The sequence below is a fragment of the Pongo pygmaeus genome, chromosome 3 (assembly GCF_028885625.2).
Source record: "Pongo pygmaeus isolate AG05252 chromosome 3, NHGRI_mPonPyg2-v2.0_pri, whole genome shotgun sequence".
In the NCBI taxonomy this organism is placed as follows: Eukaryota; Metazoa; Chordata; class Mammalia; order Primates; family Hominidae; genus Pongo; species Pongo pygmaeus.
In genome coordinates, this window is record NC_072376.2 from 55,421,578 (window position 1) to 55,448,981 (window position 27,404).

The 27,404-nt window shown below is 37.0% G+C and overlaps 1 protein-coding gene across 24 annotated transcripts in view; it reads right to left on the reverse strand.

Moving 5' to 3' along the window:
• Nucleotides 1–27,404, reverse strand: part of ADGRL3 (adhesion G protein-coupled receptor L3) — an 849,533-nt gene that overhangs the window by 153,642 nt on the left and 668,487 nt on the right. For 17 of the 24 annotated variants that reach the window (XM_063663661.1, XM_063663660.1, XM_054484631.2 and 14 more), the window contains 3 exons: nucleotides 17,901–18,203; nucleotides 14,915–15,018; nucleotides 1,041–1,226 (listed from right to left, as the gene is read on the reverse strand). In XM_063663661.1, coding sequence (XP_063519731.1) covers nucleotides 1,041–1,226; nucleotides 14,915–15,018; nucleotides 17,901–18,203 — 593 coding nt within the window. The remainder of the gene's footprint in view (nucleotides 1–1,040; nucleotides 1,227–14,914; nucleotides 15,019–17,900; nucleotides 18,204–27,404) is intronic. The other 7 variants (XM_063663656.1, XM_063663658.1, XM_063663655.1 and 4 more) reach the window with 1 other exon arrangement.

The window sequence follows — 27,404 nt, forward strand, 5'->3', positions numbered from 1 at the left end:
ACAGAAGAACTAACCATATTAAAAGACTACTTTGCAGAGTCATTTTTCATTCTAGAGGAGAATGTTCTTTTAGTGAATTCCATACAGGAATATTAGTCTGGCAATGTGAAATTCTTGTTTTTTAAACCAGTAAGGCTATCATGATATTCAAGGCCCTAAAATTCAGTTTCAATCATTGAACATCTCTACTACACAAATGCCAGTCAGGGAACACATGTCATTTGAAGGTAGCTATGCTAGTATGTTTTACCATGGGGTTAATTCACCATGTGATATGTTGTTAAATAAATAAATTATATTATTTATAAATATATGAAATATATTTTCTATGTTTATGTAACTAAATGCCTATTTCATTTATGTAAATATAAATGAAAATTCATAAAATGTATTTTCCCTGAAGTTAAAAAATAATTTCTTTTACTTACAAATTCAAATTTGCTGGAATACATTTAAGCTTTTAACATCTTAATGTTAGTGATACAAAATCTGAGTGATTTCAAAGTCAAAACGAAGTAGAAATTAATTACTTGCCTTATGAGATTTTTAAAAGTTTTATTAATCAGGGTAAATTATCTCAGTTTTTAAATCATCTATAATTGATGACAGAGATCCATCCATTCTTCCACAAGAAGACCTATAATATCTTCTTGTTATTATGTTCTAAAGTTTTACTTATTGACTAGACATTTGTTTTATTGTCAATTATCTTAACATAAAAGTTTGAAAGAAAAAAGAAATTGCATTTATCTACATTAACCCTGTCTGAATTTAGCATACCAGAATAACTGCCATGGAAAACAGAATTATAAATTCAAAATATATATAGAGAGAGATTATCATTTATCATTTCTGTAGATTAAGAACCACGTAGTTCTATTATTATAATAACAAAGGAATTGAAAATAACTGTTGATTCTCTTTATAATGATCATATTCTGTAGAAGGAGGAAAATTAAGCAGTGAAGTCTTTCTGATTTTATTACAACTTTAAAGACATATATATATATATACACACACACACATAATTAGGTTCTTACCTTGTTCAAACTCCGGGCAGCACTATCTTTTCCACCTGGGGTCAAGTTCCGAAGTTGTACATCTAGGAGGCCTACCAGCTGGTCCATGGCCCGGACAGAGTAGGTGATGTCCCCAGCATTCAAGTGATTTCTTGTCTGTTCAGCCAGCTCTCTAGCAATGTTGGCAGCTGTTTCACCAGATTTCAACTATAATTTTTAAATGGAATACAAAGGAAAGAGATCTCACATAAATACTTTTATTGGTTTCTTTCAACGATCATGTTTGCATGTAATTGTAATCATCGATTCAAGAAATAGTTGTTAAACTTCATCTTCATCTGGAATACACTCCCCAATTTTTCCTGCGAATTCATCTTTTTCTTCAAAACTTGACTTTAAACTCATGTCTTCAGAAAGCTCCTCCTGAGGAAACTTACTTTGAAAAATCATGCTTACCTTAATTATCTATTTGGGTGGTTAAGTCTAAGGTTTGCCCTATTACTTTCTCTGTGAGTTTCTAAAGTGGACTTAGTTGCGTGTGTGTTGTGAATCCCCAACCACATTGTAAGTTCTCAGAGGCAAGTACAAATTTTCCTTTGTGTCTGGTTTAGCACTTAGTTCACAGTGAATACTCATCAGCTGCTAAGCTCTGTGAAAATTGACAGAAATAAAATCCGGGCTTTTCAAAGTGATTTTCATCTTCTTACTAACTGTATAAGGAATTTTGCTCCCAGTATGCTGGGTAGCAAACTATTGCTTAGTTTCAAGTATTTTTCTTCTCTGAAACTACATGCTGATTTTTCAAGTACATTCTACAAGAATATGTCAAATGGTCAACACTCCAAAAATATTAAAACAGATAAAGACCTAATACCTCATCATCACTAGAACAAATTTGATAGCCATGGGTAATTCGAAGATAGGAATATATATTAATTGGTAAGAAAGTCATGAGAAACAAGAAAGAAGAAACAAGAATAAGTAAATAAGTGTAATTTCCCAAGTTATAATCTTCTTTGTTTTAAAATTAATAAACTAAAACAGGATTATAACACATTTACACTAAATAAATAAAAAGTGTACAAAGTAAAAGTAATGAACATCTCTATTTCACCTTTCTATATTCTCACTTTCCAGAGACTTGTTTTTTTTTTTTGAGGCGTTGTTTTGCTCTTGTCGCCCAGGCTGGAGTGCAATGGCGTGATCTCGGCTCACTGCAACCTCTGCCTCCTGAGTTCAAGCCTCCCGAGTAGCTGCCTCCTGCTCCAGCCTCCCGAGTAGCTGGGATTACAGGCGCCCGCCACCATGCTCAGCTAATTTTTGTATTTTTAGTAGAGATGGGGTTTCACCATGTTGGCCAGCCTGATCTTGAACTCCTGACCTTAGGCAATCTACCCGTCTCGGCCTCCCAAAGTGCTGGGATTACAGACATGAGCCACCACGCCCGGCCTTTTTCTTTTCTTTTTTTTCTTTTGTAAGACAGGGTCTCACTGTCACACAGGCTGAAGAAGTGCAGGGGCACAATCATAGCTCATCATAGTTCACTGTAACCTTGAATTCCTGGGCTCTAGGCATCCTCCCAGCTCATCCTCCAACGTAGCTGGGACTACAGGTGTGCACCCACTATGCTTGGCTAATTTTTTTTTTAATTTTGTAGAGATGGGGCTCCTGGTCTTATGCTATCCTTCCACTTTGGCCTCCCAAAACACTGAGATTATAGTTGTGAGCCACCAGGAGTTTGTTAATCATTTGATATGTATCTTTTCAAACTTTAACCTGTCCTACTGTCAGAGGCCTTCCAACCAGAGTAACTCCATTTTGAGTGAGGGCTAGGAAAATAAGGCCGGGACTTGCTGACCTGCATTCTCAGAAAGTTAGGCATTCCTAGCTTCTAGATATTTATGGTTAAGGGAACAAATTAGTAATGTTTGCTAAACAGACCCAGGCTTGGGAGATATACTGATACCTAGAGAACAAAGGCATTTCTAATTTTGCTTTAAAGATAATAATACCAATTTTTGCAAAATATAGCAATTAAGAAAATTAACACTTTATCACAAACCCTTGGAGCACAGCACATCTCCCCAATACCTCTTTTTATCATATATCATATATATATCATGTATATATCATATATATACATATACAAGCACTAGGCTGGGCACAATGGCTCATGCCTGTAATCCCAGCACTTTGGGAGGCTGATGCAGGTGGATCACGAGGTCAGCAGTTCGAGGCCAGCTTGGCCAACATGATGAAACCCTGTCTCTAGTTAAAACACAAACATTAGCCGGGCATGGTGGCGCATGCCTATAGTCCCAGCTACATGGGAGACTGAGGCAGGAGAATTGCTTGAACCCAGAAGGCGGAGGTTGCGGTGAGCTGAGATCACACCACTGCACTCCAGCCTGGGCGACAGAGCAAGACTCTGGCTCAAAAACTAACTAAATAAATAGAAAAAATATATACAAGCATTTTACCTAGGGTGGATGCATTCCTCCTCTTACTTTTGGGAACATCCTATACTGTCTATGGAATAGCTATCCTTTCACCACTGTACTTTCTTAATCAACTTGCTTTTGCTTTGCACTGCGGACTCACCCTAAATTCTTTCTTGGGCAAGATCCAAAAGCCCTCTCTTGGGGTCTGGATCTGAACCCCTTTCCTGTAACACCATTACTATTTAAATATATATCAGTGTCATTATGTGCAAAATTATTTTCTTCTCCTTTTTAAAGGCAGTCCAACACAGAACATGGGAACATAAAGAGAAAGCTATTCTCTTTGTAAGCTGTTTGACTAATGGATATTCAGAAAGCTCAAAGGGGCACAACTAAAACTCTTATTTAAATAGGTAGATTATCAATTATCATGATCTACTTGGGATGCTTAGCATTTATATCAGGATTGAATGTTAAAGAAACAATAAATTAATTAAACTGATTAGAACACCTAAATTATTTACAGTCATATTCTCATGTATGTAGGAAAGCCTAACTCAAAAAGTAAAAAAAAAAAAAAGTTTAATATCATTAAGTGGTGTCAGGGATTTGTTTCAATGAATATCACCTCCATAAACTACTATTGGTAGTGTATATTTGTATTGCTCCTATTAGAGTAAATTACCATTGTCTATTAAACTTTGACATGTGAAGACTGTGTAACTCAAAGTATCAACCATAAGAAATAATCCCACAGATGTACAAAGAGAAATGTTCAAGGATGTTGATTCCAGCTTGTTTATGATAAACAATAAAATGGATTATGACTATATAAAACTCTGCAGGCAGATTCATACCCTGGAATTTTTTTTAATTATTATTTTTTAATTAAGACAGTCAAATTTGGCAGTGTGGGGGTTGTATAGCAAGTACATTGATACTAATATTAATAAATTTTGATAATCCACTACCATCTGATCAGCCCACACCATGAAATATTATCTAACAGTTTAAAATTATGAAGGAGATCAATAATGTTAAGATTAGTCTTCAGGATATATTGTTGAGTTAAAATAAATGCAGATATGAGAGTTATTTACATACATATGCTAATAAATATTTGCATGGTATTGAGAAATATAAACACACTACATAAGTAATTGTAAATATGCTACTTGTGAAAAAGATAATATATACAATATTTTTGTTTATATATGTGAATTTCTATATATTTAAATATATAGAACAAAGCCTAAAAAGTGAGACTCAAAAGAGAAATCCCTACCTATAATGAAAAGAGAAATCCTTACTTATAATGTTAAAATTTTACATGAAAAATATGTTAAACAATTATTATATAATCAATACTTTCTAGAATTACTTTTTTTTTTTTGTGAGACAGAGTCTTCCTCTGTCTCTGCGGCTGGAGTGCAGTGGCATGATCTCGACTCACTGAAACCTCTGCCTCCCCAGTTCAAGCGATTCTTGTGCCTCAGTCTCCCGAGTAGCTGGTATTAAAGGTGCATGCCACCATGCCCAGCTAATTTTTGCATTTTCAGTAAAGATTAGGTTTTGCCATTTTGGCCAGGCTGGTCTCAAACTCCTGATCTCAAGCCATCTGACCGCCTCGACCTCCCAAAGTGCTGAGATCACAGGCGTGAGCCACTGCATCTGGCCCAACTTTCGAGAAATTCTTAAAATGGAAAATATCAGGACTGAGTATAAGAAATTTTTAAAATATGGTCAGGGTCTTTATACCTAAAATACTTGTAAGATTAAATGGAATACATTATAGGGTTCAAAGATATGTATGTAACAAACTCAATGTAGACCAAAGTAGCATTTGTGGCCCACTGGTGGGTCATGAATGTACTTTTAAGTGTTCATAAAGTGATATAAATGTGATTAAAATCCATACATTTAAATTTCTGTACATAAGTTAGGGCTACTTACTGATAATATAGTAAATCAAGTAACACATTCTAAAATTCAGCATTCATTAGTTAATTTAGTGAGATGTTGGTATAGTGTAAGTATTCAAATTCAATATTCCATCAAGAAGTCTGGATATATGATACAACTCATACTTTGCAAAACTCCCCCACTGGGCATAGGAATATCTAAGATAGCTGGAATTCCTATAATGTTCCAAAGGGACATTATTTTAATTAATGTGCCATTCATAGTATCTTGCAGGTTACAATTTTTCTCCTATTATACTCATAATAATATGTTTGTAGAATTACTATTGTTTTATTTTGTTAATCATGGGTTCTTATGTAATTATTTTGTTGTTATTATTATTAAGTTTCCTCCTCCATCTTTGTTACCACACAATATTGTTTCTATAAGAAAAAAGTCAGAGTTTGAGGGACCTCTGAGGTTTTATGATTCACTTAAATGTACCATGGTGACAAAAGTTTGAGATCTACTAAATTAGGTAATTCATTTTCTTCATTAACATATCTTCAAAACTAAGGATACAAGCATTGACTTTAATTACATCTATCGGTGATCATTATGAATAGCAAAATTAGTCATCAAATAGAGAACAAAATGAAATAATGGTACTGGTATTTTCATATTGTAATTCCATTTCTTTTCTTTTCTGTGTAGTTATACAAGCATAGTTTTCAATATTAATTATTGCATTATTGGAGTGGGAAACAAAAAGGTGGAAAAGAAGGCCTATGCAATTCTCTTATATAAAAATGTATTGATATCAAAGGGTAGGAAAAAAATTAAACGTTTTCTTTATGTGCAGTAATGAAAAAGTTGAAAATGTAGATGACCAATAAGTCAAAATGTAGTTATTCTCAATACAAAAGATAATAAAGAAGGCCAGGCAGATGGCTCACACCTGTTATCCTAACACTTTGGGAGCCTGAGGTGGGCAGATCACTTGATCTCAGAAGTTCGAGACCAGCCTGGGCAACACAACGAAACCCCACCTCTACAAAAAATAGCCAGGCAAATTCATCTGCCCATATATGTGTCAACAACAGTGCAGTTTTATAAATCAATAAGTAAAATAAGAAAAATCTCTAATGAATTCTCTTAAAAATAGTAACTGTATTTTAGCATTCAAGAAGTGTTTTTTTTTTGTTAATGAACAATAAACTTAATCCTTCAAAAGAGCCCTGGAACCCAATGTTTAACAACAAAAATGTTGGAAGGAAAAAAACTGAAGTGCAAATAGGTTATAAAAATATGTGTAGGCTGGGCATGGTGACTCACACCTGTAATCCCAGCACTTTGGGAGGCCAATGCAGGAGGATCACTTGAGCTCAGGAGCTGGAGACCAGCCTGGGCAACATAGGGCAGCCCTATGTCTACAAAATTAAAGAAAAAAAAATTCTCAGGGCCCACAGTGGTCCCCACTACTTGAGGGGTTGAGGTAGGAGAATTGTTTCATCCTGAGAGGTTGAGGCTATAGTGAGACACGGCCATGCCACAGAACCTCAGCCTGGGTGACAGAGTAAGACTTTGTCTTTACTGAATAAATAAATAAATAAACATGTTTATAGTAAAAACATAAAAAGTATCTTTTTAAAGTAAAATAGAAACTGCTATAACAAATTATTTTCTGACCCTCTAATCCTTTTTTTTTTTTTTTTTTTTTTTTTTTTGCTGTTTCCCAAGCTGGAGTGCAGCAGCAGAATCACAGCTAACTGCAGCCTTGAACTCCTGGTCTCAAGCAGTCCTCCTGCTTCAGCTTCCCAAGTAGCTAGGGCTACAGGCCCTCTCTTCATCTTAAAGTGAATAAATCATAGCAAAAATGTTTCATTCTTTCAATGATTCTTTGCACACTTGTTATTTCCTGAGGAAATAAAAGATGAATCTTATACAGCTCTTGCCCTCATGGGGTTGGGGCAAGGTGCATAAAAGATTACATGAGTTCAACAGTTCAGCTGTTGTGACAGGAATGTGTATGAGGTATTATGGGAATACAGAACAACTGGAAAGGTGAGGGAGGGCGAGAAGAAGTAACCACCAAGTGAAACCTTAAAAGGTAAGTTGAGGGATACAAGGTACAACGGAATACTAATGGCTGCTATTGAGGGGAAAGAATATGATACATAAAAAGTAAGGTCTAGAATAAACATGGTTTGAGTAGACATAGTACTAGGTACAACAAGAAGAAAAAACATTTTTTATACCTTCAGAATCCAATATTGCTACCTGCATATCCGTGTGTTTGTGTCTAGCGATCTCCATCCACTTATCTATCCATCTATTATTTCAATGACTGTTCATTCAGTGTATACATTCATTTGTTCTTTGATGAACATTTGAATCTCTATAGTCCTGTGCTAAGGTCAGTGTTGAATAAAATACTTTCTAATAAGAGGGAGCTTATATACCAGCCATGGAAAGAGTTATTAAAAATTTGTACAAATATATAATTTTAATTTTGTTGAGAGCAATACAGAATCCTAGTGTGGTAGAGTAGACATTTTAACCTGGTGTATGTGATTAGGGAATAATTTAGGAAATGCTTCTCTGAGGAAGAATGTTTAATTTGAGATGGAATAGAAAGAAGAAATTAGATTGGGATGTGGGTAGGGGCCTCTGGCAGAGGGAACAGCTTTTAGGAGGGAGGGGCATGGAGTCTTAGGGAAACTGCACAAAGGGCACCATATCCGGAGTTTAGGCAGCTGGAGAGGTGAGCAAGGAGAAGATTAAGTAGTTCTGGTTTAGAAGTCATGATGAAGATTTGGAGAATTACGTTAAGAATAATGAGAAGGTCCTGAAGAGCTTAAATAGGATCCGTCTAACTAGGTTTGTATTTGAAGTCAAATTCAGGGGAAAGGATTAGAGGGTTCAGGAGTAAATGAAAGGAGACCTGGGTGATGAGAAATTGCTATGGATTGGGGTAGTGGGCACGGAGAGAAGTGAAAAGCAGTGGCCTGGCCTGAGAGGAATTTACAGTTACACCTGACAGGACTAGTATCTGACTGGGTGCGGGAGGGGAAGGAAAGGGAGTCACCAAAAGCCATTCTTGGGTTTCTGGTTTTTCTAACTCCATGGAGGTACCATTAACTGATTTCTCCCATAGCTGCTCCCAATTCAGTTTCATGGCCACATTTTCTGTCCAGCTGTAATGGTCACATCCTCTCCAGTGGCACCCAAAGTGAATCTCTTTCTGAACCCCCTGTTTACTTCTCTCACTCCAGTTATTGTAGACTATAATGATCTTATTTCCATATAAAAATATACATATATGTTGAATGTGCCTCAAGTTTTCTGTGCACATAGGCAGGGCTGAAATACATTTATTCCACATCTCATAGCTTAAAGACCTCATTAACTTCTTTTACTAAATTCTACTAAAATTTTTCTCAGAAATAAGCACCTACACACTGAGAAATGTTATGAGATTTGTGAGGATTAGTAAATTAATGCCTATATTGATATGGTGGGATTATATCTAGGACTTGAATCAGGGAGGGAAAACCCAGTAGCTTTAGTTAAAAATAATAATTATGACAGAGACAGATAACATTTTAAGTTTTGATACAAGTCAAAACAATTTTTTTAAATTCAGCATTGAGATTTTATCATATCAACCACTAATCAAGGACCAAAACAATTTATAAAGGAATTACACATAGCGTTGAAGTACATAGCTACCATTTCTTTGAAAGATCTGTCTATGTTACTATAAATCTGAGTCAGGTGGGCATATAAGCAACAAAATGCTTCTATCTTACAATTAAACATAAGTTAAATAAGTCTAAAATTTTGGAATTGCCACCAATCTCTGATAAAATAAAGAAGCAATTTACTTTCATTTCATGCTAGATCTAAGGAAGATAAAATGGGGAATTTAAGATATAGGAGACAGGATTCAACCTAGTTTCTAGGGGAAATAACTGACTTGTCAAATGTTGTAAAATGCTGTAAAATGTCAAATGATGTAAAATGGCAACATTATTTCTAGATTTTCACATCCTTCTTTAGAAAGCACAGGAATAACCTCACAATATCTGAAAATCTATCAGTAACTTGTATACAAACAGAGGGATTTTGGTTTGTTAGAAATAGGAAGAGACTATTCTCACCGTTACAATATATTTGTTAGAAATAGGAAGAGACTATTCTCACCGTTACAATATAGACAATTATTTTTCATGTAATAGTGGAATCATGCAACAGAGTAGGAAGCTGACTTCCTTTTGCATGTAAATAATAAAGAAGCTATACAGAACTATACTACCACCAAACTTGAAGTGAAAAAAGATGGGTGAAATTATAAAGCACAAGCATTCTTTAAAAGCATGCAAAATAGTCTCCTTTTTGAAAAACTGAGTGCAAGCTGGAGATCAAGCTGAGGCAAGAGACTATGATTTTACAGCAGTCATTAAGATAGGTGAGAAATGGGGTATTTTGCCGTATATGTTTCAGGAGGCACGGCTCTGAGCCAACTTGTTGGCTTTCAATAAAAACTGGAAACTTTTTTAAGAACATTAATTTGGAGACATATATTTATCTTCCAATGTATGTAGATATGTATATAGATATGTATCTATTTATGTATCTATCTGCTTATTTATCCTTCTCCCTACTTTTCCATCCATTCATCCATCCATCCACCTACATCCATCAAGACTTTCATCCACCCACCTACTGGTCTTCCTTTTCCTCTCCCTTTCCCTCTCTTTTTTCTCTACCTCGTTGCTGGAGTAAAGGTCCCCTTTTGTACAACTTACGCTTTTCTCCTTTCTCTTCTGCACAAATTATGTTTTTTATTAAATCTCATCTTTATGAATGTATTCCAGTTAGTTTATTTGCAACAAATTCCTTTGTGATATTCTAACTTTAAAAACTTACATCTTCTCTAGTGAAAAGTAATCCACTTTTTAGTGTCACACAGAATTTAATCTCTAACTTCACCAGTACATAAGTGACTCAAATTCATTTGTGAGTTGAAACCATCAAGATTCTTTACCTGTTTTCTTCCACTTGGCCTGATTGCTGGGGGAAAAAAACATAATTCACGTTTTCAAGAAAATGTAAATGTAAAATTTCCTTTTTTGAACTAGTCAGCAACTTGGTTCATTTAGTTGAGTATAATTGCTACCTATGCAATCTATAATGGTGGTGACATACAGTGAGCACATACTGATAATAAAATTAATGATCTACTCCATTTTACAGATGGGGAAACCAATCCAGAGGTTAATGATGTGTCCACCATAACTCAACTATCAAGATCCTCAAGTCAGTGCTCTTTCCTTCAATGTCTTCAGGAGTTCTCTAGGGACACTGTAAAGATGAGGAGGTTGCTACGGTCTGAATGTTTGTGTCCCTCCAAAATTCACATGTTAACATTGAATCCTCAAAGTGATAGTGTTAAGAGGTGGGGCCTCTGGGAAGGGATTAGATCATGAGGCCAGAGCCCTAATGACTGGGATTAGTACCCTTATAAATGAGGCCCCAGAGAGCTGTCCTTTCTACCATGTGAGGATTCAGCGAGAAGGTGCTGCTGATGAACCAGAAAGCAGGCCCTCATCAGACGAAGGATCTGCCAGCACCTTGATCTTGGACTTTCCAGCCTCCAGAACCATGGTAAATATACTTCTGTTGTTTATAAGCTACCTAGTCTATGGTTTGTTTGTTTGTTTTTTTAACCATAAACCATAGTAGTCCAAGTGGACTAAGACAGAAGTGGTTCACCCTTCAGGGTACATTAATTCACAAAATCCCTGAGAAGAAGAAAACTACTATTTCAAATATATACTTTTTTTTGCATGTGTATATTGTGTTTTTTTCACCTGTGTTTCTACTGGGGGTAAAAAGTGTTCCTTTGCTTTACAAGTTTGAAATTCACAAAACTATACTGGCAGCAGGGGGAGGGTAGCGGGAAGAATGAAACATTAAAGATATCTATTTGACTTCAATTTTTCAACATGGCAGATGGCAGAAAAAAATCAGCTGCAGAAATGGAAAGAGGTAGGAGATCAGAGCAGAGAGGGTGTGGGAAAAAGGAAATCAAAGAGGGAGGAGAGGGGAGGTGAAGAGCAAAGGAAAGAGAAGGAGATGGTGATACAGGAATTAAAAAGAAATTATTTAGGCAGATAGTGAGGGTAAGAAAGTCCTCAGTAAGGTTTTCCTTTTGATGAAAAGCAGCCCCAAAATCATTTCTTTTCTAACAAAGAGCAGCCTGTAAAATCGAGCTGCAGACATAGAAAGGCAAGCTAGAAGCTTGCACAGGTGAATGGTGGCAGCTGTGCCAACAGGAGAAGGCTACCTGGGACTAGGCATGTTCAAAATAGCAGCTCCTTCCCTTTCCCAGCCATGTGTACAGTAAGGAGCAGGCAACATGGCCTGCCAAGTGGAAAGCCTATTTGCATAATAATATTAGGGTGGTGGGGCATGGTGGCTCACTGCACTTTGGGAGGCTGAGGCAGGCAGATTGCCTGAGCTCAGGAGTTTGAGACCAGCCTGGGCAACATGGTGAAACCTCATCTCTACTAAAATACAAAAAATTAGCCAAGTCTTGCAGTGTGCGCCTGTAGTCCCAGCTTCAGGAGGCTGAGGCAAGAGAATTGCTTGAACCTGGGAGGCGGAGGTTGCAGTGAGCCAAGATTGTGCCACTGCACTCCGGCCTGGGTGACAGAGCGAGACTTCATCTCAAAAAAAAAAAAAAAAAAAAAAAAGATTGGGGTGAGATTTCTAGCCTTCCAGCCTTCCCGGCAGGCTATGTAAACGTCACGTCACACCTGGTCCAACCAATCTTGAGCCTTACATAAATCAGACACCATCTCCTCAAGCCTGCCTATAAAATCCGGTGCACTACCACTCTGGGCCGGAATTCCCATTCTAAAGCTCCTCTCTCTCTCACAAGAGAGTGAGTTGTTCTCCTTTCTCTTCTTTTGCCTGTTAAACCTCTGCTCCTAAACTCACTCCTTGTGTGTGTCTGTGTCCTTAATCTTCTTGGCTCTAGATGATGAGCCATGGGTATTTACCTTAGACAACAATGCTGATTCAATGGGAAAAAGAAGAAGGGTGAGAGAAGGGAGAGGAGAAAAGCCAAGGACTATGTTGGGTACCTTTCATTTGCTAGTTCAGGGCTACTCTCTACCCTCCTCCATCTTGCCTTCTGCCCTACGAGGTGGACTTACATGAGAGTCATTAAGTGTGTCCTTCTTTGGCTTCCGGTGGGTTTGGCCAGTGGGGTGGCTTGACAGGTAAATGGAGGGTGGGGGGTAAGTAAAGTCAGGGTATTCATTCTCCTGGATTCCTTTCTGAAAGGCCACCTGGGGCTAAGCTGTGTCCCTTGCCTTAAGATCATCTTTCTTCCCAAGGAAAAATTGCTCCTTATTTTTGGTCACTCCTTTGATCTGGTACCCTACAGGCCTGGGGTTGAGAACAGCTCCTTCCCTGCTACAAGCTCTGGGTTCCTGCTCAATCCCTTGCGGTTTGCCTTTACTGCCCCCATACCATTGTAAACAAAACCTCCTCAAGTGTTCCATCTGTGTGGACTCTGGTACTACACAGGTATTACAATGAGAGGAAGGAGATGAGAAAAGGGATGAATTCTATGAAAGACAGCTGGGGAGGAGGGGGATAAAATACAGACAAATAATCCTATGAACGCTACAACAGATTCTTGAAGTTTTCAATACTAATATTTAAAAGTGTTAGAGTTTCATGGTAAAGAAACCTGCTCAACTATCATTTATAGTCAATGAGTAGCATAAATATTTGGAGGCATAAGGGACACGACCAAGTAAAAGAGTAGGCAGAATGCGGAGGGACAGCATAGGTAACTGAGTGTAAGGCTATGAAGCCAATCATAAGCTATCCATGGTTTAACCAGCGTTGTGGTTAAGTATGATATCTTGATGAAGGTAATCTCAACTAAAATACTAGCTCCACCACTGACCTTGGACAAATTACATAAGCTGATTCAGAATGCTCAAAAGCCTCTTGTTACACTTAAGATTTTATAAATTTTTGAGTAATCAATCTAAGGTTTTTTTTTATAAGTTCCAATCAACTAAGTTCTTTAAGCTTAAATATAATGATCACATAACATAGTTTTACAGACTCTACAGGATGAAACAAAATGCTCTGGAAGAATAGGAGGTATTTTTTTACAAAACAAAAACATCCTGTCCATCAATCAAATGGACAACAGCTGTCTGGTTTTTGAAAGGAATTATCTTTTGTCCTAAGATTAGCTGGGCTGCAGAGAAAAGAAAAGAATTAAGCATCATTATCAGTTAAAGTCACCTAGTAATTTCTACAATAAAATGGTCCAACTATATTCGGAAATTATCGTGAAAACATTCAGCCTTCTAGAAGAATTATTATTGAATTTATATTCACCCCTGGGCTAAGTATCTAGGGACTGTTTTTAAAGAATTGCTAATGTAGGGAGATATGCTACTGATCTCTTAATCTGATCACATCCAGCAAGAGTTATTTGCCCTGGGGTCTGAGCTACATTGTAATAAAATCAAAGGACATAAAAACTGTGGCAGGAACAGTGCTGAAACTGGAGAAGCATCATTATGAATAGCAACAAGTATGGAGATGCATATGTAACAGGGTAACTAGAGTCAATATAACCACTATTCTTCCATGATTTAGGGTAAATAGATAGTTATGGCTCATCTGCTAAATGATCTACTGGGTAGATATTTATGGATTATTATACAGTATATTATTGAGGATAAGTCTGGTTAAAAACAAATAGAGAAAAGAGCAAATGGCACAGGCAGGCTTTTAGTAAGGCCATCATTTGTAATATTTCTCGGGAAAATCTCTCTCAGAAATTCCTCAGCATAGCTAATGTGCCATAGAAGGACTCTCCATTTTAGGAGTGCATAAATCCACATAAATTGCTATAATAAGGATTCATCCCATAACCTTTTTGGCATAAATGCACATCTGGTCTCTGTTTGTAATGAAATCAATTCAAAGCCCCACAGTGCATTAATAATAAAAATGTTCAACATATTGCAACCAAATAAGCCCTGAAAATTTGAGTCTGCAAGATTCTGTCACACATGTGTATACTTTTAACATTGATAGATGATTAGGTTACAGAACATTTATCAGATGGCTTAAGATTCCAAAGGTAGACTTTGAAAAATTATAATTATTATTTCCACAAGAAAACTCATATGTATGTATGCTAGAAACTTTTACTTGCCTAATTTATAATGCCTCTTGGACTTTTATATCTGTAGTTCACAATACCATAGAAATTTTATTAATAATAAAATTATTATAAGCAATATAAGAGGAAATTCATGGACTTGCACTTTAAAAACAACAAAATTCTAGAATTAGCTCATAACATATTAGAGGTTGTCATTAAATGTGAAACTTTCTACATTGATTTTAAAAGAATTCTTGACTGTTTTGTTTCCGACAGCTATCATCAACAACAGATGATATAATTTTAGCAAAGACTTTCTTGTCAGTCACAAGATTTACCTTCTGTGTTATATGATTGACCCAAGGAGAAGAACAGTTGCTGAGATCTGGTCCTTGGGGATCCCAAATTCCATCAGGAGCAAGGCATAGATAAGTTGATACACCTATAATAATGAGAGAAATGTATCTGTTTCTTTTTCTTAGAATGACTTCACATCCATGGTATATTTTAAAATGAGCAAAGGTAAAAATGAGATAATTAAATTGATATTAATGTTTATTAAAACACCAGATACAGTGCCAGTAAGCATTTAGCACTAGAGAAAAGTAGTACTCCAAACAAAAACATACAATATGTTTGAAGCACTTGTGGCAGCCACATTAGGTATGGGAATCATTATTATTATTATTATTATTATTATCATTATTATTTGAGATGGAGTCTTGCTCTGTCGCCCAGACTGGAGTGCAGTGGCAAGATCTCGGCTCACCGCAACCTCTGCCTCCCAGGTTCAAGTGATTCTCCTGCCTCAACCTCCCAAGTAGCTGGGACTACAGGCATTCCCCACCACACCTGGCTAATTTGTGTATTTTTAGTAGAGACAGGGTTTCACCATATTAGCCAGGCTGGTCTCAAACTCCTGACCTCATGATCTGCCCGCCGTGGCCTCGCAAAGTGCTGGGATTACAGGAGTGAGCCACCGTGTCCAGCCGAGGACTGTTTTTAAAGAATTTCATGGGTGAGATGATGTGATATGTGCCTCCATGGAGGTTAGTGCTTGACTTTGTAGAGGCAAGGTAGCAGTTGAGTCTTAAAATAAGTGTGCAGGTTTTTCAGAAAAAAAAACAAGGTGGAAAAGGACATTCCAGGTGGAAAAATATATGTTCTTTGGTAAACTTCAAGTTTTTTTGAACTGGGGTCTGCTGGACTGGGGAGTTGGATTTAATGAAAGTAGAAAAGTAAAGCAGATCATAAACTCCCTTGTCTATCATTTGTGGGTGCTGGAAAATCAATAAGAATATTAAAAGAGAAGATAGATGATGAGCAAATTTGAGTTTCGGAATGATATCTCTGGCAGGAACATGGAAGATGAATTTCAGAGAGTAATGGCATGATGGTGAGGAAGCTATTGCAATAATTCAAGTGAGAGACTGTGGGGGCCTAGACAAAGGCATAACAGAATGGACAGAGATGGGTAAAAATGAGACTGGGGTGTACTGACAGTAACCCCTGAGGGCTTCAGAAAATATCTTTTCCAATTGTCACAGAAAAATAATGACACATTTCTGTAGAGTAAAGTGCTTTCAAATAAAGTGTTTCACTAATCTTCAAAACAAAGGTCTGCAGTAGGGGGCTATTATTATTTTTCTTTTAGAACTAAAGGAACTGAGACCAGAACTAAGAAAACAGAGCTAAGAAAAAAGATGGTTTCCAACTGTTCTCTGATTCCAGGATCACAGAAAACTTTACAAATAAATATTCTCCCTCTTTTTCCTAAATAAAATGAATATTTTTGAATATTTTAAAATATTTTGCTGGAAAAAAAGTGTATTTTTTATAAAAACCAAGATACACTTTGGTCTTCCCACCCACCATTTCCTACATCATGGAATATGAAAAGATATACCCATATCAGAACTTTCTAAGAAGAACTTTTTTCCTTAAAGTATCCAAATCAATAATACCCAAGGAGAAAGTCCCTGAGAATGCTGGGTGACATACGTTGAGAATTTCTCTTATTTACATATTTTAGAGAATAATGCAAACGTGCCAAGTATTCATTTATGAATACCAATGTAGGTAACAATAAGAAAATCAGAATACCTTTGCTTAAGCAAAATAAATAATAATATGGTTACCATGTGAAGATATTATGAATGATATCAGTAATAAAATAGGCAAAGAAGGCCGGGTGCAGTGGCTTATGCCTGTACTCCCAGAAATTTGGGAGGCTGAGGCGGGCTGATCATCTGAGGTCAGGAGTTTGAGACCAGCCTGGACAACATGGCGAAACCTGTCTCTACTAAAAATACAAAAAAAATTAGCCGGGCGTGGTGATGGGCACCTGTAATCCCAGCTATTCAGGAGGCTGAGGCAGGAGAATCACTTGAACCCTGGAGGCGGAGGGTGAGCCGAGATCATGCCGCTGCACTCCAGCCTGGGTGACAGAGTGAGACTCCGTCTCAAAAAAAAAAAAAAAAAAAAGCAAAGAAATATTGAGTTCTTATCTATCCCCTAGAGGAAACAATGCAGGATTGTTCTCTGGTGGATGCATGAGTGAGTGCCAGGTTGACTCCTGCAGCATGGTCCTTGACAGTGTTAAGAGCCTTTGACCATCAGCGGACAACTACAATGGCTGATAAAAAGGAGAGTCAAACTTTCTCTTTTGTTACATGTTAGGTCATTTCCATGATAATCTTCTAATATAGAAGTCCTCAGCCTCATTTTCTGCAATCAATATCTGATTGTTGGTGACAAGCATGAGACTAACTCCCAGCAATCAAGTGATCCCTTCTGGACTGCTGCATAGAAAAGCTGAGCCTCTAGAGTAGCCAGAATATCTTCAGCCTAACTTTACCTTGACCCAGAGACCTGAAACTATGAGGGCAAAGTGCAGGTCTCACAGGTTACCTGTGACTTAATCAGGTTACGTTTTCAAACTCTGGAAAATAGATAGCTTTAGATTGTAATTTTGCTGAGTTCAGAATTTAGTCAAATGTGAAGTAGTAAAATATGTTGTAATGAAAAAAAGAGGAAAGAAAGAAAGAAGAAAGAAAGAGAGAAAGAGAGAAAGAGAAAGAAAGAAAGAAAGAAAGAAAGAAAGAAAGAAAGAAAGAAAAGGAAAGAAAGGAAGAAAGGAAGAAAGGAAGAAAGGAAGGAAGGAAGGAAGGAGGGAGAAAGAAAGAGAGAGACAAGGAGGGAGGGAGGGGGGAAGGAAGAGAGGGAGGGAGGGAAGGAGGAAGGAAAAGGGAAAGAACACTGGCCAAAGTGTTACTAGCCAAAGTAACACAACAGTTTTAACTTAGTGCTTTAGCACAGACTTACCTATAGTTCCTGCAGGGCATGGCTGCTTTGCTATCTGTCCCTGACGAGTCTTAAACCACATGATTTCTCGGGCTTCCACAGCCTCACAGCTCTCTTCGAGAGCTGGGATTTGGGACGATGCTGATGGAAGGTGTGTGGTCATGTCATCAAGCACCTCGACAGCTGGAGATGGGGTGCTAGTACTCCGGTTTCTTCTTCCTGACACTGACGGGGTGGTACTCCTTCCTGGGCTCAAAGTTGTGGTCCGAAGGGTGGTACTGGTGGTAGTGCTTCCCATGCCAAGAGGTCCTGTGGTAGAGATATCTGAAATAAAATTAGAAAGAAAACACCTACATTGCTTGTTCACAGTAGGACCTCAAGATGTCCTAGTACTTTAGAAATTATTTTTATTTGACAGTTCAAAGAGCTTGAAAGCTCTAGAAGTCCTCAACCTGATTTTCATTTTAAACATGGCAAAAATAAGCCAATACCAAGGTATCAGGATGTCACTTGAGTATCAAAACAACCATCTGACCACTGCCAAACCAGGCTTTTTAAGGGTTCTTCGAAACTAAAATCCCAGAAAACAAAATTACAGCACAACTCAACTCTTCAGTAAGCTTCTTAATGCTCTCAGCCTTTTTGACAATTAGAGGATTAAAACTTTAAGCCCTCTCCTTAGAATTATCAAACTTTGTATAGAAGGGAGAACTATATGTAAAATTTTATTTTCACATGAAGTGTAATATGGATTTCTAAATATGCAGCAAACAGGTGAGAGGACAAAAAAAAAAAGGAAACAGAAATTAAACTGCTGACAAGCTAAAAAATAAAGAGCAATTCTGAATATAGTCTCCTTAAACACAAACTGGAGTAGCTTAGTGATCTACTTTATTGCTCTTAGAACTAACTCACCTTCACACAATTTTCAAATTTGATTTTCATTAATGTAAAGTATAAGTAGTTTCCAAATAGTTACAATCCTAAATTATCCTCTAACAAGATTTTTTGAATGGGAAAATGTATTCCAAGTTCCAAATAAAATAGTTAGGTTATTTGTTAGGTAATTGAACCTATGTTTCCAAGGAATAGGCATACTATGGAAATAACCACTGCAAAGAATCATCTTTCTAGGAAAATATATTCATATTCTCATCATGGGAATGCAAGAGTATGCTTGTCTTTCCTGTACACAGACTGCATTCCTAGCTGTAAGATTAGAAACTACTCTTAACCTCACTTACTGGCAATAAACTGTAGGGATATTGGCTCTAGTCTGATTCAAGATCACTCATGTTTAAGGAGATGTAGGGCATTCTGATATGAGCCTCTAGCTGTTTGTAATTCATTTTCTACTTCCCTTAAAATATCATCACCTCTGCTGCCCCGAGGAGGTCCCCAGGTTCGTCACAATGTATTTGGTGTATATAAAGCTTCCAAAGAAACAGGAGAGAGATGGTGAAGGGATGGGATATTTTTGAACATTTAATCACTGAAATTGTAGTATTTTCTGAAGTGATGTTGTTTATTATGTGTCTTTTGCCTCTTTCTTCTATTTTCCCTCCCACTCTTCTCAACTTTCCTTCTCTTTCTCTCACGGTCCCTTTCCATATGAATGGTAATGTTCAGAATTGCATCTACTCAAATTTCTTACAAGAAGGCAGAGTGTCTTATTTTCCCTCCTTCTTCCACATATACTATATCTCCCAAATAACCAAGTCTTTTTGATTCTGTCTCATGCCTCTATTTGAAATCCATCCATTTTTTTCTTTCTAATCACCACTATCTACGTTCAGCTCCCCATCATCAACTTTTTGTTAACGAAAGCAGTAGCTGAGCAAAATGACAATATAGTTATTTCAATATTTACTTTTGCCAAATCAAAGCTCGTGATTCATAAAATAGACACTAAACATATAACACAATCCCAACATAAAATTTAGTTACATATTTCAAAATATTAAGTGCAATTGAAAGCTTAAAACTATATACAATAAAAATGACTCTAATATATATAATTTGCATATATAATCAATCCAATGTTTTAAAAAGAAAACATTACCTACAATCAAGAAAACTGAGTAACTTAAGAACTAAATTTTTAGAAAGTATTAGCTTAAAAAAAAGTGTGTCAGTGGTGTCACTGCTGAGATGTAAGAACATTTTGTGCTATTTTTCCAGCTGACAAAAAAATCTTTTTTGACGTCATACTACGTGGGGAATGCTACAGTTTAAATGCGTCCCCCAAAGTTCATGTGTTAGAAACTTCATCCCCAGTGTAAGAGTGTTGAAAAGTGGAACTGTTATGAAGGAATTAAGTCCTGAGGGCTCTGCCCTAGTGAATGGATTAATGCCATTATTGTGGGAAAGGGCTAGTTATCTTGGAAATGGGTTTCTGATAAGAGGATGTGTGTTTGGCCCCCTCCCTCCTGTCCCCGCCCCTCCCCGCAACTGTATGCTCTCTTGCCCTTCTGCCTTCTGCCAGGGGATGATGCAGCAGGAAGACTTTTGCCAGTTGTGGGCTCCTTGACCTCGAACTTCTCAGCCTCTAGAACTCTAAGAAACTATTCTGTTTTTATAAATTACCCCATCTTGGGTATTGTTACAGTAGTAGAAAATGAACTAAGATAGGGAGGTGGTAAGGCAATAGTTAAAAACTAACTCCAACTATTTTCTCCGATTCCTTTAATTCAAATAATGCCAGCTCTCATTTGTAGTTCTGAAGGGACCGTTTTGAGCAACTTTTAATTTTTTGACAGGGACTATAATCTTTTCATTGACAATGAGCTACAGTTTTTGTTTCAAACAAAGCATTGCTATTTCTTCTTTTTCTTCTTTCGTTTAATCATGTAAAAATGGAGATTCATAGCAGTTACCTGTTATTAGTTAAATAATCTCATGCTCAAATTAACTTGTTCAGGATGCCTCTGAACTAGAATAAGAATTAATTTTAAAATAGAAGCTCTGTTTTTCAATTGTCTTCTTTCCCTTCTTGAGGATTACGTAGGTACTGACGAATGCTTTCTAAATGAATGTACCTTTCTTCGATTAGATATTTTAATTAGCATATAACTCTCTGGGAGAAGAAAAGATTTGTTCAGCAATCATTTTCACTACAACAAACTACATAGTTACACACGTGGTGCAAGATTTCTCCAGCCTATTGTCTCAACTGCACAAATCATGCACAACGGGCCATGGCATACCACCATAAGATCTTTGCTTGCTGTGTGATATATGTATTTAAGCATGGGTTTATTAATATATCTTTATCCTCTATTTAAATGGTTTAGATTTCAGATTTTTAAAGATAATAGAATCAAACCAAACATAATTTAACAACAGCACCAGTATCATGTAATGAAAATTAATATTCTTTCTTTATTTTTTTTCTAAAATTACCCTATTCAAATCATTCTCTACCTTTTTCCAGAGATACTCTTAGAGTATAAATTGGAATATGTTAGCTTACTGATTAAAGTGCTTAAATGGTTTCTGTCTGCCCTTCAAACAAAAGCTGAATTGTTTTCTTCATGCCCAAGCCCTTCATGAATTTCTCTCTCCAACTCATTATAATGCTTCCTCATCTTTTAAGTATATTCTTTAAACCATACAAAATTACCAGTGGTTCCCCAGCTGCACCCTGTTCTTTCTGCCTCAGGGCCTTTGCACATCCTGCAATGTGTTCTTGCCCCAATTTTCACCTGGCTAACTAACTCCTATTTATCCTTTCAGCTTAGCTTAGACGTTATTTCTATCAAGAAGCCTTTCCAAATTTACCAAGACTGGGTTATACACTAACATGTGTTGTTAGGATTAATTCCTTAGCTTTTAGTATTGTGCCCAACTAGGAGTAAATGAGCTCTCAGTAAAGGTACGTGAACATCAGGACTAGGTCAAGAAGGCAGTGGAGAATATAGTATCCCATAAAAAGAGAAGCATCACAAAAGAAGAGAAAGGATAAATAGTGGGACAAGCAAATGGGGTGGTTAAGAGTTCGTACAATTAATAGACTGAAAAAATTATTTCTTAAATGCATTTTACGTTGTCCATTAGACAAAGTGGAAATATTCAGGAAGAAAATAAAGCTCCCTCTCCCCCAAATGATCCTATCTCAGAACAATTAGATTTAAAGTGAATATACTCTTATGAAGCAATAACAATGATATGATATTTTTTAAAAACTTCAATTTGTTATGAAATACATTGGAAGGACTTAGTTTAACAGACATATAATGTTAGGGATCAATATAGAACTTATTTTCATGGAACTGTGCCACAGAGAGATGTCTACAAGCAGGGTCATACCATTCCATTTAACTTTAAGCAGAATTAAAATCGATTTTAAAGGCTGTCCCTGATCCCCCATACCCACCCTTCCATTTACTGCTATGTAAGATTACCGCAGGCTCTGCTCAATGCCAATTTTTGGCAGAATAGGTCCTAGTGATAGACATGCTATCACCAGCGCCCAAGAAAGGATTCATCTTATTGCTAAATACAAGAGAAAAAAAATCTAGATTTGCTGAACAGTCACTGGTTGGCAAAGTTCTAGCCCATATTATAGGCTATGAGAGTTTATATTCCAGCAATGGAGAGGCGATATGACACTTTTTCAATATATACTGTTATTGAATCTTACCTGATGACATAGCTAGCTTAATAAAACTATGTGTTATAAGTGCTTTGTGTGGTTGTGTATCAGAGAAAAGTTATTGTCTAAAAGAAATTAAGTTTGAGTGACTATTTACATATGACATTTTATTAAAATTTTGCAATTTTCCTTATTTCGTCACTGTTTTTGTGCTCATTGTGCTTATACAGACTAGTATTTTCATAAAAATAACTAAACAAAACTCCTTCTTGGCATTTTACCCTCATAATCTTACTTCCAAAAGAAAATTTTAATTCTCCTGTCCTTTGAAATGTACTGTTCATAACTTGTTTCTTTCTTAGAATTTGATTTATTTTGTTTAATTTTTTTCCTTCAGCCTGCCTTGAAAAGAATAAACATTATTTTGAATGCTATTACGAGTTATAACTTGTGGAGTACAATAATAGAAAACTGAAAATAAACACTTGTAAAGTTCTTTACATTTTGCAATTATTTTTTATTTATTTTTGAGATGGAATCTCACTCTGTTGCCAAGCTGGGGTGCAGTGGTGTGATCTTGGCTCACTGCAACGTCCGCCTCCTGGGTTCAAGTGATTCTCCCACCTCAGCCTCCTGAGCAGCTGGGACTACAGGTGCATGCCACCACGCCCAGCTAATTTTTGTATTTTTAGTAGAGACGGGTTTTCACCATGTTGGCCAGGATGGTCTCTATCTCTTGACCTCGTGATCTGCCCTCTTCAGCCTCCCAAAGTGTTGGGATTACAGGTGTGAGCCACCACGTCTGGCCCATTTTGCAATATTTTAAAGTCACTATCATCTCATTTAATTCAGACCAAAAAAAATGTGTAGAGTAATTATTACTATATATTCCTAGTTTTAAAAATGAAAAAATATAGGCTCAACTAGTAAGTGAATTATAATCATACAAGTAGTAACTAAACAGGCATTCTCTGACTCCATATTCCATGTTTTTAATACTTTGCTATTAAAAATGTCATTCTCAATGATTTCATGCATTATATAATTATAAGTCTTCCTTAACACTTGAAGAAGCAGCTGAAGGAAATAAAAAGAATTAGTAAAGCACTACTATTCTTGATCACAAACATTTTTATTATTTGGGATGGGCATCTTCTAAAAAAAATTAATACTTAAGAGAGAATATAAAATTATACGATCAAAAATTGTCTAGGCCGGGCACAGTGGCTCATGCCTGTAATCCCAGCACTTTGGGAGGCCGAGGCGGGCAGATCACCTGAGGTCAGGGGTTTGAGAGCAGCCTGGCCAACATAGTGAAACTCCATCTCTATTAAAAATAAAAAAAAAACAAAAATAAATAAAATTAGCTGGAGCATGGTGGTGGGTGTCTATAGTCTCACTGATGATATCAGTAATAAAATAGGCAAAGAAGGCTGGGCGTAGTGGTTCATGCCTGTACTCCCAGAACTTTGGGAGGCTGAGGCGGGTGGATCATCTGAGGTCAGGAGTTTGAGACCAGCCTGGCCAACATGGCTAAACCTGTCTCTACTAAAAATACAAAAAAAAAAAAAAAAAAATTAGCTGGGCGTGGTGGTGAGCGCCTATAATCCCAGCTACTCAGGAGGCTGAGGCAGGAGAATCACCTGAACCCAGGAGATAGAGGTTGCAGTGAGCCTGGATTGCCCCACTGCACTACAGCCTGGGCGACAGAGCAAGACTCTGTCACAAACAAACAAACAAACAAACATAGTCTAAACTTCACAAGAGAAGAAAGGTTTATCTTCTACTTATAAAATGTATTAATTTTCTTTTTTATTCTCCTTCATATTTTCCTTTCCTCTCTAAATATGTACCTTTCTTCATGGTTTTCCCTTTACAAGTCTTTCTTTTGCTCTAACTTCACTCTAGTAGACAATCTTTTGGCTGACTACAAAAGCATTTCCTTCTCCCCACCCTTTAAGCATTAATTTACATCCAAAGTCCACTACTGAAGAAACCTTCCAAAGGGCCTAATAGAGGAAATAAGAAAACTGAAACCATAACAATGCTGTCAGTAGCTTTTGGCTACTTGTGCACTGCCCTGGGTAGAAAGAGGAAATTCTGCCTGAGACCCCATGGCTATCAGTTGGTGGCAGCAGATTTGATTACACCCAGTTTTTAAAAAGAAGCATTCATATTATCAGTCATGAAATTATCTAATTCTCTTCAGAATTCATTTTAATACTTGGCTCCATGGCATCCCGAGACAGTGAAACTCCACAGACTTCAGCAATATGAAAGTATATTTATTTTTGTAATTAGATCCATTTATACTTTCTAGTTCTCTCATGGCTAGGATATTGAGGAAGCTGTTTTAATAAATACAAAATTGTAGTGGCTTTATCATGTAACATAAGCAAAAATATAAGATTTTGGGGGGCATTTATTTATATTATCTGGTGCATATTTAGCCCCCACCATTCCAGAAACTGTGCTGAATGTTGTACATATGTGCTCTCTAATTTAGTACTCCCAACAACTTTTGGGTAAGCATACTCATCTTCATTTCAGAGATGAAATAGGTTAAATAACTCCCCCAAGCTTACATAGCTGGCAATTGATAGGACCATGATTCTAATCCAGGTCTATTAAAATCTCTCCCTTTCCACTAGGACAATGCTGTTGAAACTTTAACACATATGTAAACATATGTAAAAATTTTAATGGATTTGGAAATTAATTTGTCCCAAATACTGCTCACATATGCTTTTATAGGCGTTACTATGGTCCAGACCTGCTGGGAACTTACTGAGCACTTATTATGGGCCAGGAAATATTCTGGACACTTTACAAGGACTAACTCATTTAATTAGGAAAACAAATCTGTAGAAGGCACTATTAATTATCATTATTTTACAGATGGCAAAACTGAGTCACCAAGAGATTCAGTAATTCTCCAAAGGTTACAAATTCATAAGCAGAACAATGGAACAACACGGGCACTGTTAAGGACACCCACTGTTTTTATTTATTTATTTATTTTATTTTCTGAGAAGGAGTTTCACTCTTGTTGCCCAGGCTGGAATTCAATGGCGCGACCTCAGCTCATCACAACCTCCGCCTCCTAGGTTCAAGTGATTCTCCTGCTTCAGCTTCTGAGTAGCTGGGATTACAGGTGCGCGCCAAACGATTCTCCTGCCTCAGCTTCCTGAGTAGCTGGTATTACAGACATGCACCACCACGCCAGGCTAGTTTTGTATTTTTGGTAGAGACGGGGCTTCACCGTGTTGTTCAGGCTGTTCTCGAACTGCTGACCTGAAGTGATCCACCTGCCTGGGCCTCCCAAAATGCTGGGCTTATATGCGTGAGCCACAGTGCCCGGCCAGGCTGTTTTCTTATGGATCAAGTTCAGGTTCTCAATATTCCAAGTTATTACAGTTAAGAGTTGGCTCTTGGCCAGGCGCGGTGGCTCACGCCTATAATCCCAGCACTTTGGGAGGCCGAGGCGGGCGGATCACCTGAGGTCAGGGGTTCCAGACCAGGCTGACCAACATGGCGAAAACCTGTTTCTAGCAAAAATACAAAAATTAGCCGGGCGTGGTGGCAGGCGCCTGTAATCCCAGATACTCCAGGAGAATTGCTTGAACCCGGCCGGCAGAGGTTTCAGTGAGCCAAGATCGCGCCATTGCACTCCAGCCCGGGTGACAGAGCGAGACGCCGTCTCAATAAATAAATAAATAAATAAATAATAAAAGAAAGCAGCCTGCTCACTGCAGTTGAGAGTAGAGGAAGTAATCTTTATAGAGCTAATTTATTTTTGTTTACGGCATTTTAAATCCCCTAAGTAAGGATTGAGGACCACCTAAGGAAAAAACTGTTGATTCCAGAAAGCTTGCTATAGTGTTCAGCATACAAATAAGTCAATAAACAACGAGCAAACAATAGTGTGAAATAATCTCTGGCATTTCTTGAGTATTTATTATGTACCAGGCAGTGTTCTAAAGCTCTACATGCACAACTGAGGCACAGAGAGGTTAAATAAATTTCCCAATCTCATAGCATTCACAAGTGGTAGAGCCAGAATTTTAAGGCAGGTAGTTTGACTCAAGAACCTATATGTACCCATATTTTCTGATGAACTGATAAAGGTTTGAAGTAATTTTTAAAAAGTATCAGAATATGGCATATGTTATATGCCTGTGAGAGAGCTCAGCTCTGGGAATTATAAGATTAATTTATTCCATCCATATTTATTAATCAACTGTCATGTGACAGGTATTGTACTGGGAATATAATAATTATTATGTTCCTTGCTCTCATGGAAGCCTTCTCTAAAAAGCCTTATAGAAAAAGCTACCAAAGAAGATAGAAAATACAAAGAGGAGAAATACACAAACTCGGTTCATTCATCCTATATTTATTGATTGTCTTGCATTACACATTGTGTAAATTGTCTTGCATTACACATTGTGTAAATTGTCTTGCGTTACACATTGTGCTGGGCATCAGGGATTCAGAGATGAAGCAAAGAGTACTACCCTCAAGAAGAGTTAATAAACTGTATCTTATGGACGCTACAACATCATCAATTATTCTATGTACCACGTAGAAAGAAAAAAAAATATCTGTCAATTTAACTCTGACGTGCCTTCAATGGTTAGGCACATCCCAACTCATGAGATGTTTAAGGGTAAAATAATGAGACTATTAGAATTAATGAAAACCTGTAGTAGCAACAGACATATCTCCTTATAATGAAATAAACACTCCATCATTTAAAAGCGATGTAACCTTGGACAAATTGTAATGCCTCTCTGTGCCTTAGATTTTTTTCATCTGCTAAATGGAGATAATAATATATTTGTATTTATTTGAGAAGAATAATGGAAATATGCATTTAAAGTACCTAGCAAAGTATATGGCAGAGAATAATAGCTTAATAAATGTTTCCT